Source organism: Hemiscyllium ocellatum, chromosome 3 (genome assembly GCF_020745735.1).
Source record: "Hemiscyllium ocellatum isolate sHemOce1 chromosome 3, sHemOce1.pat.X.cur, whole genome shotgun sequence".
In the NCBI taxonomy this organism is placed as follows: Eukaryota; Metazoa; Chordata; class Chondrichthyes; order Orectolobiformes; family Hemiscylliidae; genus Hemiscyllium; species Hemiscyllium ocellatum.
In genome coordinates this window covers 85,193,490-85,207,801 of record NC_083403.1, presented here as the reverse complement: position 1 = coordinate 85,207,801, position 14,312 = coordinate 85,193,490, and the positions used below count along the sequence as shown (strand labels likewise).

Below are 14,312 nucleotides of genomic sequence, written 5' to 3'. Positions count from 1 at the left end.
AGGCAGATGGAGTTTATTTAAAGAAATACATGGCATGGCATTTTGATAAGTCAAACCAGGGGCAGGAGTCATGCAGTTAATAGTCGCACCCTGGGGAATGCTGCCAAACAAAGAGACCCTAGCTTACAGGTGTATTGTTCTTTGAAAATGGAATTGCACATAGACAGGGTGGTGAAGGCAACATTTGGCAGACTGGCCTTTATTGGTCATAACAGAGCAAAAAAGTGAGGACTGCAGATCAGAGTACAGATTAGAATGGCGCTGGAAAAGCACATCAGGTCAGGCAGCATCCGAGGAGCAGGAAAATCGACGTTTCCTGCTCCTCGGATGCTGCCTGACCTGCTGTGCTTTATTGGTCATAACATTGAGTCTAAGAGTTAGGATGTCATGTTGTAACTGCACAGGACATTGGTGAGACTACTTTTAAAATACTGCATACAATTGTGGTTGACCTTTTATAGAAAGGATGTTCTTAAATCTTTTCTGCACCCTCTCAAGTTTAAGAGGATGTTGTCAGAACTGGAGGGTTTGAGTTATAGGAGACACTGAATAGCCTGCAGTTCCTCCCCACCCCATGGAGTGTCAGAGGCTGAGGGGTGACCTTATAGAGGTTTCAGATCATGAGAGGCATGGAAAGGAGGCAAGGTCTTTTTTCCTAGGGCATAGATGTCTGATACTGGGCGGGGGGTATGCATTTAAGCATGAGAGGGGTAAGTTCAAAAGGAGATGTGAGGGGCAAGGTTTTTTTTAAACACAGTGGTAGGGGTCTGGAATGCACTGCCAGAGTGACAGTGACAGCAAATATGACAGGGGCATTTAAGGAACTCTTAGATAAGCACATCAATATGCAAGGAATGGAGGGATATGGAACAAAAGCAGGCAGAAGGGATTAATTTACTTCGGTGTCATGTTCAGCACAACATGAGCCAAAGGACTTGTTCCTATGCCGCTCAGTTCTATGTTTAATGTATCAAGAATAGAGGGAGATAATAAAACAGAGAAACAGTGCCAATCATATTGAGTGATGGAACAGGCCAAATGACCTACTCCTGCTTCTATTTTCTATGTTTCCTAGAGGTCCTGCCAATAGCTTGGCTCCTGCAGCTGCAAGTATATTCTCTGCGCAAAGACCCAAATTAAAATTTTGCTACTTTTCAATTTTGGGTTATAAATCAGATGCCATTTGATCAAAGCTCAAATGTTACTTTTCTCCTCCATTAGTAATATAGCGTTTTGCTCAATGCCTTTTTTGATGGTTCATCTACACAGTACCCACCTCCTCAGTTGTCCCTTGATTAAAAAAAAATGTCATGTACTCAGGACTGCACATTTTCACTGAGGGCCTTCGTGTGACATGATGGCCCATGATAGTTCGATCTAGAGTGCAGGACTGGTTTCCTTATCTCTCTCTCTTTGGCACTGTTCTGTCCAATTAAGGTATTTGCACCAAAACATGATGCAGCAGATAGATCACTTGGTGCCACTTTGAATCCTCTCTCATGATTACCAAAAGATGATATAGATGCAGTGTTGCCATGAGCTCACTGCTATTCATGCTCCGAGGTTACAATCAATCAAATGGATGCAGTACCATTGTGCAATTTCATGTCGCCAGTAGCAATAAAACAAGGAAACAGACAATTAGATGACAACCACAATGTTGCTTACAAAAATTACACAACTGCAGCACATTCCATTATTCCATGATTTGACCAGCAGGAGATCCGATAGAAAGCAATGCTATCACAAGTAGATCCAGAGTTGCAAACTCACTGACAAATAAAACGCACTTCAGGAATTATATATATATATATATATATATATATATAATATATATAGACATATCTGTTTAATTTAGTTATATATCAGTTTTAATTTTTAATCCACTTATTTTATTGAGAGTTTTCCAATAAAAGATAATAGATTATAGAAATAAATATCATTGGCATAGTACCAGGAATGCTGCAAGCATAGGATATATTAATCATTATAACTTGTATATTAAGCTGTAATTGAATAATATTGGGCATTCACAATGTCATCCATTATTTGGCCACAGATGCCTGAAATGTATTCTGATCTAAAGTGCCAGGAGCTAAATTACACAAAGAATCCCTTCAAAAACATTACTGATGAATAATCTAGTATGCAATTGATTTTCAGCATCAGCAGAAATTCAGAGTAAAAATTTTCAGGAAATAATTTTAGCTGAAAAGGAGCCAGTGACATTGCTAGCAGATGAGTACTGACAGAAAGGTGATGCTCAGAATCTCCTGCCAAGAAGCAGCTCTGTTAGTTATTCAGCTCGATACTTTGTGATGAAACATTCAATTATCTCCACGGCCCTCACTTCCCACCATCCACCCCAAACAAGCAGATGTCTACTCCCATGCTTCCAGAAATCCAGCTATGTAATTAGTATTAACAGGAATAATTTAGCAGAGTCATATTGCAATTCATCTCACTCTGAAGAAATATCTGTTTCTTTTTAAAAACTTTGCCAGATGGCATGCCCACTGAAACTTGGATGCACCAGTAACCTCTGAATAGTTACTTAAGTTAAATTAGGTTTCACTATTAACAAATGTTCATGTTACAAGTTATGTTATTCTTTCTTAATAACAGAGCTTAATAGCATTTGGATCAGCATCCTTATCACACTTTCAATTTTTCACTCTTCTTTTACCGTAGAACTTTCTTGTTTGTGAACAATTGTTTAATTGTCTCAAAAATAATTGACAGATTCAACAATCATCTCCGGCAGGAAATTACAAATTTGTTCCAATCTGTGCACAAGTGTACAATTTTTATCACATCTTTAATTCTGTTGAGAGCCAGGGGTGGCCTCCCAAAGACCAAGGGAGACCACGCAAACTTTCCTTCCACTCACTTTCTCCTCCACCCACCCGTATCGGACATACCCGAGGGCCAGCTGTGGTGAGATGGATAGTTTCAAACTTTGTGAAAAACAGGCAGATGACGTGATCAGCTAGAGAGATAAGTTTGTGTTTCAAGTGTTAAACTAAAAATTTCCACCCAACTGTGGTGACAAACTATTGAGTTTCACCATAATATGACAGTGCTTTGATGGCAAGTTACTCTCTCTCTCGTAACCACTCAAAAAGTTGCATGTCATTTAATCAACAATTAATACAAGCTGCTACTCAGACATATTTAACATTTGTGTCTCTTGTTCATTTGCCATTATTGGTATCAGTGAATTTACCCATTTCCTACAAGGCTTGTTTGTTCACTGTGGGCAGGTTTTACTGAATCATGGTTAGCTGACTCATTCTTTAGAAGGGCAGCAATTAGTGCAGTTTGAACACGAGCAATGTTATCCACATTGTATTTGTCCTCTTTATATCAATTGTATTGACAGGTATAGTAAAGGTAGTTTGAATTTCATTGTATCATCCACTACAAGAGCAAGAATTAGAACACAGAAAAATAGAACATGCATCTTTCGACTGCACGTGTACAAGGTACAATGCTGCTCATTGTTACTGGTGGAATTTTCAATAATAGATATTTTATCAAAATCAATTTGTACCAAACTACCTCATAAACATCCATATAATGTATAAAATTAAAACTAAAGTAATTCAAAGTGCTCAAAGGTTTGGTTCAATTATTCTTGCTCTTACCCTCTTGCGCCACTTCCCACAGATCAAATGCAATTCTGAAGGCCTGTGCAACGGTTAAGGTTACAGCTTGTGCCTGTATCAGAGAAAAACTAGTGCTCGTTAATTAAGCAACAACAGCAGTTCAAAATTACTTGAATCTTAATAATTCTGATTTATATCAAATAAGAGGACAAGAAAAGCTCTGAAACGTTTTAGTCAATAATTAGTTAATGCGCGCCATACAAGGTTTTTAGGGTCTGAGTGCAACAGGGCCTTGATCACATGGGCCAATGGGCCAAGAAGTGGCAAGTGGAGTTTAATTTAGGTAGGCGTGAGATATTGCATTTTGGGAAGGCAAATCAGGGCATGGCTTATACAGTTAATAATAGGGCCCTAGGGAATGTTGCCAAACAAAGAGTCGTAGGGGTGCAGGTGCATAATTCCTTGAAAGTGGAGTTGAGGGTAGATAGGGTGGTGAAGGAGGAGCTTGACACCTCCAATGGTCAGTGCACTTCGCCTCCGTGCCCAATTCTTCCGCCGCCTTCGCCTCCGTGCCAATTCTTCCGCCGCCTTCGCCTCCGTGCCTACTTTCACAACCAAGACTCCCGCCCACCCTCTGACGACCCCTTCTCCCGCCTCCAACACACCCCATCCACCTGGACACCCCGTGCAGGCCTCCTACCCGCCCTCGACCTCTTTATAGCCAACTGCCGCCGTGACATCAACCGACTCAACCTGTCCACCCCTCTCACCCACTCCAACCTCTCACCCTCAGAACGTGCAGCCCTCCACTCCCTCCGCTCCAATCCCAACCTCACCATCAAACCCGCAGACAAGGGAGGCGCGGTGGTAGTTTGGCGCACTGACCTGTACACCGCTGAAGCCAAACGCCAGCTCGCGGACGCCTCCTCTTATCGCCCCCTTGACCACGACCCCACCTCCCACCACCAAACCATCATCTCCCAGACCATCCAGGACCTCATCACCTCAGGGGATCTCCCATCCACCGCCTCCAACCTCATAGTCCCACAACCCCGCACCGCCCGTTTCTACCTCCTGCCCAAAATCCACAAACCTGCCTGCCCCGGCCGACCCATTGTCTCAGCCTGCTCCTGCCCCACCGAACTCATCTCCCAATACCTCGACACGGTCCTGTCCCCTTTAGTCCAAGAACTCCCCACCTACGTTCGGGACACCACCCACGCCCTCCACCTCCTCCAGGATTTTCGCTTCCCCGGTCCCCAACGCCTTATTTTCACTATGGACATCCAGTCCCTGTACACCTCCATCCCCCATCACGAAGGACTCAAAGCCCTCCGCTTCTTCCTTTCCCGCCGCACTAACCAGTACCCTTCCACTGACACCCTCCTTCGACTGACTGAACTGGTCCTCACCCTGAATAACTTCTCTTTTCAATCCTCCCACTTCCTCCAAACTAAAGGAGTTGCCATGGGCACCCGCATGGGCCCCAGCTATGCCTGCCTCTTCGTAGGATATGTGGAACAGTCCATCTTCCGCAACTACACTGGCACCACCCCCCACCTTTTCCTCCGCTACATCGATGACTGTATCGGCGCTGCCTCGTGCTCCCACGAGGAGGTTGAACAGTTCATCAACTTTACTAACACCTTCCATCCCGACCTGAAATTCACCTGGACTGTCTCAGACTCCTCCCTCCCCTTCCTAGACCTTTCCATTTCTATCTCGGGCGACCGACTCAACACAGACATCTATTATAAACCGACTGACTCCCACAGCTACCTGGACTACACCTCCTCCCACCCTGCCCCCTGTAAAAACGCCATCCCATATTCCCAATTCCTTCGTCTCCGCCGCATCTGCTCCCAGGAGGACCAATTCCAACACCGCACAACCCAGATGGCCTCCTTCTTCAAGGACCGCAGATTCCCCCCAGACGTGATCGACGATGCCCTCCACCGCATCTCCTCCACTTCCCGCTCCTCCGCCCTTGAGCCCCGCTCCTCCAACCGCCACCAAGACAGAACCCCACTGGTTCTCACCTACCACCCCACCAACCTGCGCATACAACGTATTATCCGCCGCCATTTCCGCCACCTCCAAACGGACCCCACCACCAAGGATATATTTCCCTCCCCTCCCCTATCAGCGTTCCGCAAGGACCACTCCCTTCGTGACTCCCTTGTCAGATCCACACCCCCCACCAACCCAACCTCCACCCCCGGCACCTTCCCCTGCAACCGCAGGAAATGTAAAACTTGCGCCCACACCTCCACACTCACTTCCCTCCAAGGCCCCAAGGGATCCTTCCATATCCGCCACAAGTTCACCTGTACCTCCACACACATCATCTATTGCATCCGCTGCACCCGATGTGGCCTCCTCTATATTGGTGAGACAGGCCGCTTACTTGCGGAACGCTTCAGAGAACACCTCTGGGCCGCCCGAACCAACCAACCCAATCACCCCGTGGCTCAACACTTTAACTCCCCCTCCCACTCCACCGAGGACATGCAGGTCCTTGGACTCCTCCACCGGCAGAACACAACTACACGACGGCTGGAGGAGGAGCGCCTCATCTTCCGCCTGGGAACCCTCCAACCACAAGGTATGAATTCAGATTTCTCCAGCTTCCTCATTTCCCCTCCCCCCACCGTGTCTCAGTCGGTTCCCTCAACTCAGCACCGCCCTCCTAACCTGCAATCCTCTTCCTGACCTCTCCGCCCCCACCCCACTCCGGCCGATCACCCTCACCTTGACCTCCTTCCACCTATCCCACCTCCATCGCCCCTCCCCCTAGTCCCTCCTCCCTACCTTTTATCTCAGCCGGCTTGGCTCTCTCTCTCTTATTCCTGATGAAGGGCTTATGCTCGAAACGTCGAATTCTCTATTCCTGAGATGCTGCCTAACCTGCTGTGCTTTGACCAGCAACACATTTGCAGCACTGAATATAGGAGTCAGGATGTCATGTGGCTGAACAGGACATTGATGAGGCCACTTTTAGAATATCACATTCAATTCTGGCTTCCCTGCTATAGGAAAAACGATGAACTGGAAAGGGTTCAGAAAAGATTTACAAGGATGTTGCCGAGACTGAAGATTTTGAGTTACAGGAAGGGGCTAAACAGGCTGGGATTATGTTCCCTGGAGTAGTGGAGGCTGAGGGGTGACCTTATACAGGTTTATAAAATCATGACAGACATGAGTAGGGTGAACAGCCAAGGTCCTCTTCCCATGGTAGGGACAGCAAAACTAGAGGGCAGAGCTTTAAAATGAGAGGGGAAACACTTAAAAGGTTGCCCCTCAGGTCATTTCTAACACCGAGGTAGAGTGTATAGAACAAGCTGCCAGAAGAAGTGGTGAAGGTGGATACAATAACATTTAAAAGGCATCAGGATGTGTAACTGAATAGGAAGGGTTTAAAGGGATATGGGCCAAGTGCTGGCAAATGGATCTAGATTGTATGGACAAGTAGGACTGAAGAACCTGCTTCTGTGGTAGATAACTCTATGACTCAAAGAGCTGATCTGATTTAGAATATCCATCAGTCTCACCTCTTGTAACATAATGGTTCACACTTTGGTGGTCAAATCTGAATTAAGCATCACTTGGTGAGGCAATGGGACCAGTTGGCAGCCTCTCTCATGTTTGCTACAAAGGCAGTGGGTTAAGAAACTGCATTACTTGCTGCCTTCTGGTTTCCCAGGGTCCTCTCCCCAGCCAGCTGAAGTTTTTTTACTTTGCCTCTTCTAAAACCTTTTCAAATAGTCAGTTTCCAGAGATAAAAGCTGAAAACCACTAACTCCTAGTTGTTAGCTTCTATGACTGGCATCTGCAGATCTTGCTTGCATATGCCATGCAGCAGAGATATGGACCCCAAGAGGCAATGAACTATTGGCCAATTCATTTTCCAGAAGGTCTTAACAGGTATACAGCCAATTATCTGATGAACATGCTTGGGCTATGCAGGCATTATGGTTTAGCCATGTGTGTTCACTGATCCTTTACCATGGCAACATGATGGGCAAGGTCAGCTATGACAGGACACCATCAGAAGCCTTGGAGATCTGCAGTAGATTGCATTCTGCATTAACTCTTTGGCATTTCTTGCTTCTGTTACATGTTCAGATCAACAACACAAGTTATCTTCTTCCATATCTGAACTGATGGAAAGCTGTTCAACTTTGCTTGCTTGAGGTACAAAACAAATGTGTATCAAGTTCACATCACAGTTGTTCTGCGTTGTTTACGACACATTAATATTCTGTATTGTGGAACATCTTCAGTGGCAAATGGACAGATTCGCATGTCTGTAAAACGTTTGGCTTGACTATCACCATCAGAAAGACAAAAGCTAGAGTCCAGGACATTGGCAATGCTGAAAGATGGCAACGTGGATACTAGAGGTTACATCTCTAGTACATCTTTAGGTTGTACAATCCCAGCAGTCTGTTACTGGAGCTGAAATCTGCAGCTGTTACATCTATTCTAAATAAGAGCTTGTGGAACACAACATGATGGGGAGATGGGAACCTGATGGTATTATTGCTAGATAGTTAATTCAGAGAGCCAGGGAATGTTCTAGAGTACCAGATTTGAATTCTGCCATGGCAGATAGTGGAAATAACATTAAAAATCTGGAATTAAGCATCTAATGATGACCACAAATCAATTGCTGATTGTCAGAAAAACCCATTTGGCTCACTTTAGAGAAGGAAACTGCTATCCTTTCCTGGTCTGGCCTATATGTGACTCCAGAATCTCAGTAGATATGATCACTTCCTGTGAATGAAAAAGATCAGCACTGTGACAGAGTACACAAACTACAAGCCTGCATCCTCAGCATATTCCCCTACAGTGGGAAGACTTGGACGACATTGACAAGGCAAGGGAAAAGTTTGAACAGTTTCCAAATTCACTGTCTCAAGCGGAATTTCTTAGCAGGGTAAGGTCAATAACTCAGAAATCCTGATGTCAATTCCATCAAGTTAGAATATAAGAATATAATAATGAATTCAATATGTGCCACTGGCAAAAAGTCAGTTTGCTTATGTAGTAAAATGAAATTGTTCAGCAAATAAAAGTATATCTGAAATTGTCCATTAATTGTCATTCACAGGTTCATGATAAAGAAGTGGAGGCAATCTAGATAGCTCAAAAGAGATGCATCAGTTGTTTTCTCATAGCAGGAAAGAAAAGACAAGGGAACAAGATACTTTGTCGAGAGTTTGGAAAAGCACAGCAGGTCAGGCAGCATCTAAGGAGCAGGAAAATTGAAGTTTCTGACCTGCTGTGCTTTTCCAGCACTACACTCTTGATTCTGACTTTCAGCATCTGCAGTCCTCAATTTCTCCTCCAATAAGATACTTTGGTCAATCAGGTTATAGTCCAACAGGTTTAATTGGAATCACTAACTTTCGGAGCGATGCTCCTTCATCAGGTGGTTGTGGACTAAGACTGCTGCCTCACAGCGCAGAGACCCGGGTTCAATTCCCACCACAGGCAACTGTCTATGTGGAGTTTGCACATTCTCCCAGTATCTGTGTGGGTTTCCTCCGAGTGCTCCGGTTTCCTCCCACAGTTCAAAAACGTGCAGGTTAGGTGAATTGGCCATGCTAAATTGCCCGAAGTGTAGGGGTATGGGTTCTTCGGAGGGTCGGTGTGGACTTGTTGGGCTGAACAGCCTGTTTCCACACTAAGTAATCTAATCTAAAGTTCACTTGAGAATGTAACTTTTAAAACAAGTTTTGCAATTTACATATGAAAGAAGTGAGAGTAACATGGTCATTCTAACAGATGAGTGACTTAACAAACAATCATGGTATTTTTCAATGTATAATTTCAGTTACATCACACTATAAACTTTTGCTAAAATTTTGTGTCTTACAATCGTGTACTCCACGACCAGCTGATGAAGAGGCAGTGCTCCGAAAGCTACTATTTCTAATTAAACCTGTTGGACTATAACCTGGTGTTGTGTGATTTTTAACTTTGTACACCCCAGTCCCATACCGGCATCTCCAAATCTTGGTCAATAAGGGCCATATCCTCATTAGCTATTTGTTACACATTCTTCACTGGGAATAAGTTGATAGATTGTTGCAGGCATATTGAGATGCCTTCACATCCTGTAAATCTTGGGGTTGTTGAAATCATGGAAATCTGATCCACACACTGACTAAATTTGAAAGTAATTCAGTAACATACAAAATAATTACATAGTACAGGAATATGTACTGGGAACCTGTTCTATTATATAAATGCTGTATGAGTTGCAATAGTTCTAATCTCCCAAGAGCCAGATTAAATTTATACTTATATCCCAAAATAGTTAATTGTCTGCTTTCAATATGCAAATCAATTTGTCCTAGATCTTTTCTCAATGTCAACATCTTCAATCCTATAATCCCATTAGTGAGGTTTGGCAGGGCATTGGCCTTTTTGCATTTCACCTTCGGATAGTTCATTACTCAGTACCAATTATAGCAGCCACTAGATGAAGAACAGATTTAGGAATGAAGAAAAAGACAAAGATTTCATAGAAAATAGAACAGAAACTTTAAAACATAAACAAATGAACTGTGCGAAAATGACAACATAAATGTGTCTTGCTGTAAATGACTGCTTAATGTAGTGAAACAGATCTGGTAATATTCAATTCCTACTCAAATTACTTATCTCTCATATTGAAACTTTATACTGCACCAGATTCCAACATGGTTATTTCATGCCATTTGACAAAGATCACTTTCCATTATTAACCTCCAAAATCATTAATTATGAAAAGAAAAAGCAAATATGAGCCTGTTAATGCTCATTCTAAATTAACATCTCATCATATTATTTTGATACTTACGATTTTTTTCTTCGGACAAAGAAATGCATGGCATTCCAATGTCTCATTTAGCTGACTCTGTGCAATGTATGCAAAGACCTTGTCCTGAGTCTTGTCTGCAGTGCAGTATGATATTCTGTTGGGAGAAAATTACTAATAAGCACATACAATCAAATATCTCTGAAGACATTGAATTTAATAAAGTTTGTCTATATTAGGGATGGACTGATTAGAAAAATACTTGAAAAACTCCCACGCAGATCTCTGGCACAAGGCTGTCTGATTCTGTTACATTCGCACAGGATGAAAAGATGGACCCTAATTTTAAGACCTCACTAATGTTGAGCATGATAGCAGATTTCAGCAAGTAATCTTCAAGAATGCTGAAATAGGCAGACAAGGCGGACACAATTTCATGTGCGCAATGTATCAAATGACACACCTTGAAAGAAACAAGATGGATTAGTAGTGTTATTTAAATGGTACAACTTTAAAAGAAACTTCTTGCTCTTCCTTTAGGGTCACATGTACCAGCACGAGGACTAGTGACAACAGCAGTTTGGCAACAGATGTCAATGCTGCTTGAGGGTGGTACAAGAATGGAGGGATCTGAAGTTGCAGTCCCTGAATGGTTAGAATAACTTGCAGCCAGAGCAAGGCACAAACAGGCACCTGCTCAGTGAGCAAGATCACATTAGTTCTGCTACAGAGACCTCAAATTAGCACTTTGAAGGGAGATTGCATGGAAGGCAACTTATAGGTAGTTACAATAAAATGTCCTGCACACGGCATGCTGGTTTTTTGCTAGGCTTATCAATGTCAAGCAGCATGAAGGTGCTCAGCTCACCTACTTGATACACTGTTTTGTGCAGAGCTTAAAGTCTTACCTTTTCATGATTGAAGTCGTGGCCAATCCCAATGTTGCACTTGAAGACCCAACCATTATGCATCTGATGGCTGCTGTCTCAACTCATATTGCAACACAAGGAGAAATCATTCTTGATGCTGCAGTGGAATCACAGGCCTCTGCAGTACAAGTTGTGCTTACTACAAGTTAGGGAGATGGGAAGCCATGTGAAGGTACAGTATGGAATAATGCATAGACGTGTATAAAAGAATCATTAAATCAGTCTAGAAGACAATAGGAATATAGTCAGGTTAACGTACGAGAGAGCATGGCAAGACTGGAAGTCATTTATTTTAATGCAAGGTAGCCGCAGGTAATGCAGATGAGTTGAGGGCATTGATTAATGCATGAACAAGTAGAATAATTGCTATCATAGAGCCATGTTGAGGCAGGGGACAGAACTGGCAGCTCAATGTGCTGGGGTGTAGAATCTTTAAGTGTTCAAAGGAGGTGGTGTTGTCACAATATTGGTCAATGAGTCGACTACTGCTCAAGGACAATATTATGGAAGGTTCCTTAAATGAGACCTCAAGGGTAGAATTTAAACACAGACAGGAGTCAATAACCTTGCTGGGCAGTATAGTGTGGACATCAAATTATCAGACAGATAGGAAGATGGATTTGTAGGAAAATCTTAGAAGTGTAAACATAACAGAGTAATAACAGACGGGGATTTCAACTTCCACAGTTTTAACTGACATTGTGGGAAGCTAGAGAAGAAATTGTGGAGCTCCTAGCAGAGATATTTGGATCATTACCAGCTATTGATAAGGTGCCAGAATACTAGAAGGTGGCTACTGTTGCATCATTATTTTAAAAAGGCAGCAAGGAAAATCCAGGGGAATTGCAGATTGGTAGGCCTAACATCAGTGGTGGATAAGTTGTTGGAGGGCATTCTGAGAGACAGGATCTATATGCATTTTGAAAGGCAAGGACTGATCAGCAATAATCAGTCAGCATGGTTTTATGCATGGGAAATCATGTCTCTCAATTTTGATTAAGCTTTTTGAAGAGAGGATAAAGATGATGGATGAAGACAGAGTGGACTTTAGCAAGGCCTTCAATAAGGTTCCATATGGTACACTGATTAGCATGGGATTCAAGGACAGCTCGCCAACTGGATGAGGGCTTTTGTTCAGACTGAAGGCCTGTGACCTGTGGTGTGCTGCAGGGATTGGTGCTGGGTCCAATATTGTTTGTTGTTTATATTAATAATTTGGATGAGAATGTAGGAAGCATGTTTTGCAAGTTTGCAGATGACAGCAAAATTTGTGGTATCGTGGACAGTGAAGAAGGTTAAGAGTACAATGGGATCGTAATCAACTGAACTGGACAACCAAGGAATGGCAAATGAAGTTTAATTCAGAAAAATGCATGGTGTTATAGTTGGCAAAACAAATGAGGGCAGGTCTTACACAGTTAATGGTAGAGTCTAGGGGAATGTTGTTGAACAGAGACACTTAAGGGTGCAGTTACATAGTTCCTTGGAAGTTGTGTCACAGGTAAAGGACTGGAAAGAAATGTCAGTTAACTGACAGAAATGATAACAGTACAAGACAAAATGCGGCATGATGAAACAGAAATGAAGGACATAAGACAGACCCTGGGATACGTGAATAGTTATAGTAGGTTACTCAAATCAGAGAAGAGTGCAGCCGTGAGAACCTGGCAAAATGGAGCAGACTTTTTTTTTGCTCACAAGATGGGTAGAAGAATAAGCAAAATCAAAACTTGGGAAAGACTTTAGCAGAATTGAGAAGAATGTGGACCTTAAATAGATTATGCAGATCACAGATGTGGATGTTCCATCTTAACTTCTGGCAGTGACAGAGGGATACGATGCAATTCAAATGGACAGTAACTTGGCAGGGCCCTTTGAAATATAAGCAGTGGATGTAAATGCTCTATAATAGATGAATATTAAATGTATTTTTATATATATCATGATTTTAGGTTTTATTCAAATTTCCTGCTATATGAAAAATAAACCAGCTATCAGTAAGAGTTTTTTTTTAAAAAAAGAAACACATTGCCAGACCGCATTAACAGGTCAGCTCGTGTAGTTTAGAAACATACCCAAAGGACTGTTATTATACCATTATGAATGTTTGGCTGAGTTTTATGATTATTTCAGCAGAGGAGTTAGAGTTTATTATTTGCTTGACTGCTTAAACAGCCTGTAGTAATGAATCAAGTGTTTTTGACATAGATCTGAAGAGAAGTTCGTTTTGAAAAGAGATCAACCATTTGAGGAAGTTTAAAAGGTTCTGACTACATTTCATAGAAACTAGGAGAAGTAGAACATCAGGCCTTTCAAGTCTGTTCTGTTGTTCAATATCATCATGGCTAATTGCCCATCCCTATGCCATATTCCCAGCTTCTCCCCAGTGCTCTTGGGGTCTTTCATATCAAAGAATTGATCTCTTTCTTGAATATACTCAGTGACCCAGCGTCTACAGCCCTGTGTGTAGAGAATTCCATTTTGAGTGAAGAAATGTTTTCTCATCTCAATCCTAAACAGCCTACCCAAATCTCCTGAAACGGTGCACTCCAATTCTAGACTGCCCATCCAGGGAAAATATCCTCCTTGCATCTAGTCCATCTAGCCCTGTTACAATTTTATGTATTTCAACACAATCATTCTCCTCGAATTCTTCTAAACTAAATTCTAACAAATTTTATAGAGTTTTTTTAAACTAAGTGTCAATGATTGGAAACAATTTAATTGCGCGAACTTGTGTTTCCATGGTCCCTGAAGGCTGTCCATGGGGAACAATGGATGGTGGCTTGTTAAAGTGGCATGAGAGATATTAATGAGCATTGTATGGGTAGAGCCACAAGGGGAGGTGTAACAGAGATGGCTGAGGAGGGTGTGAAGGTAAGTTGCAACAAACAGGGGCAGGCCTACTAACCAGCTTGCCTCAGCACTCACCCATCCCCATCGCCACTTAGCCTTTTTTTTTGC

At 42.7% G+C, this 14,312-nt stretch overlaps 1 protein-coding gene across 2 annotated transcripts in view; it reads right to left on the bottom strand.

Annotated features, from left to right (window-relative positions):
* si:dkey-71h2.2 (low density lipoprotein receptor adapter protein 1-B) overlaps window positions 1-14,312 on the bottom strand; it is a 99,641-nt gene that overhangs the window by 33,125 nt on the left and 52,204 nt on the right. For both annotated transcript variants that reach the window (XM_060821262.1, XM_060821263.1), the window contains exons 4-5: window positions 10,462-10,576; window positions 3,648-3,720 (exon numbers count right to left, since the gene is read on the bottom strand). In XM_060821262.1, the coding sequence (XP_060677245.1) occupies window positions 3,648-3,720; window positions 10,462-10,576 (188 nt within the window). The remainder of the gene's footprint in view (window positions 1-3,647; window positions 3,721-10,461; window positions 10,577-14,312) is intronic.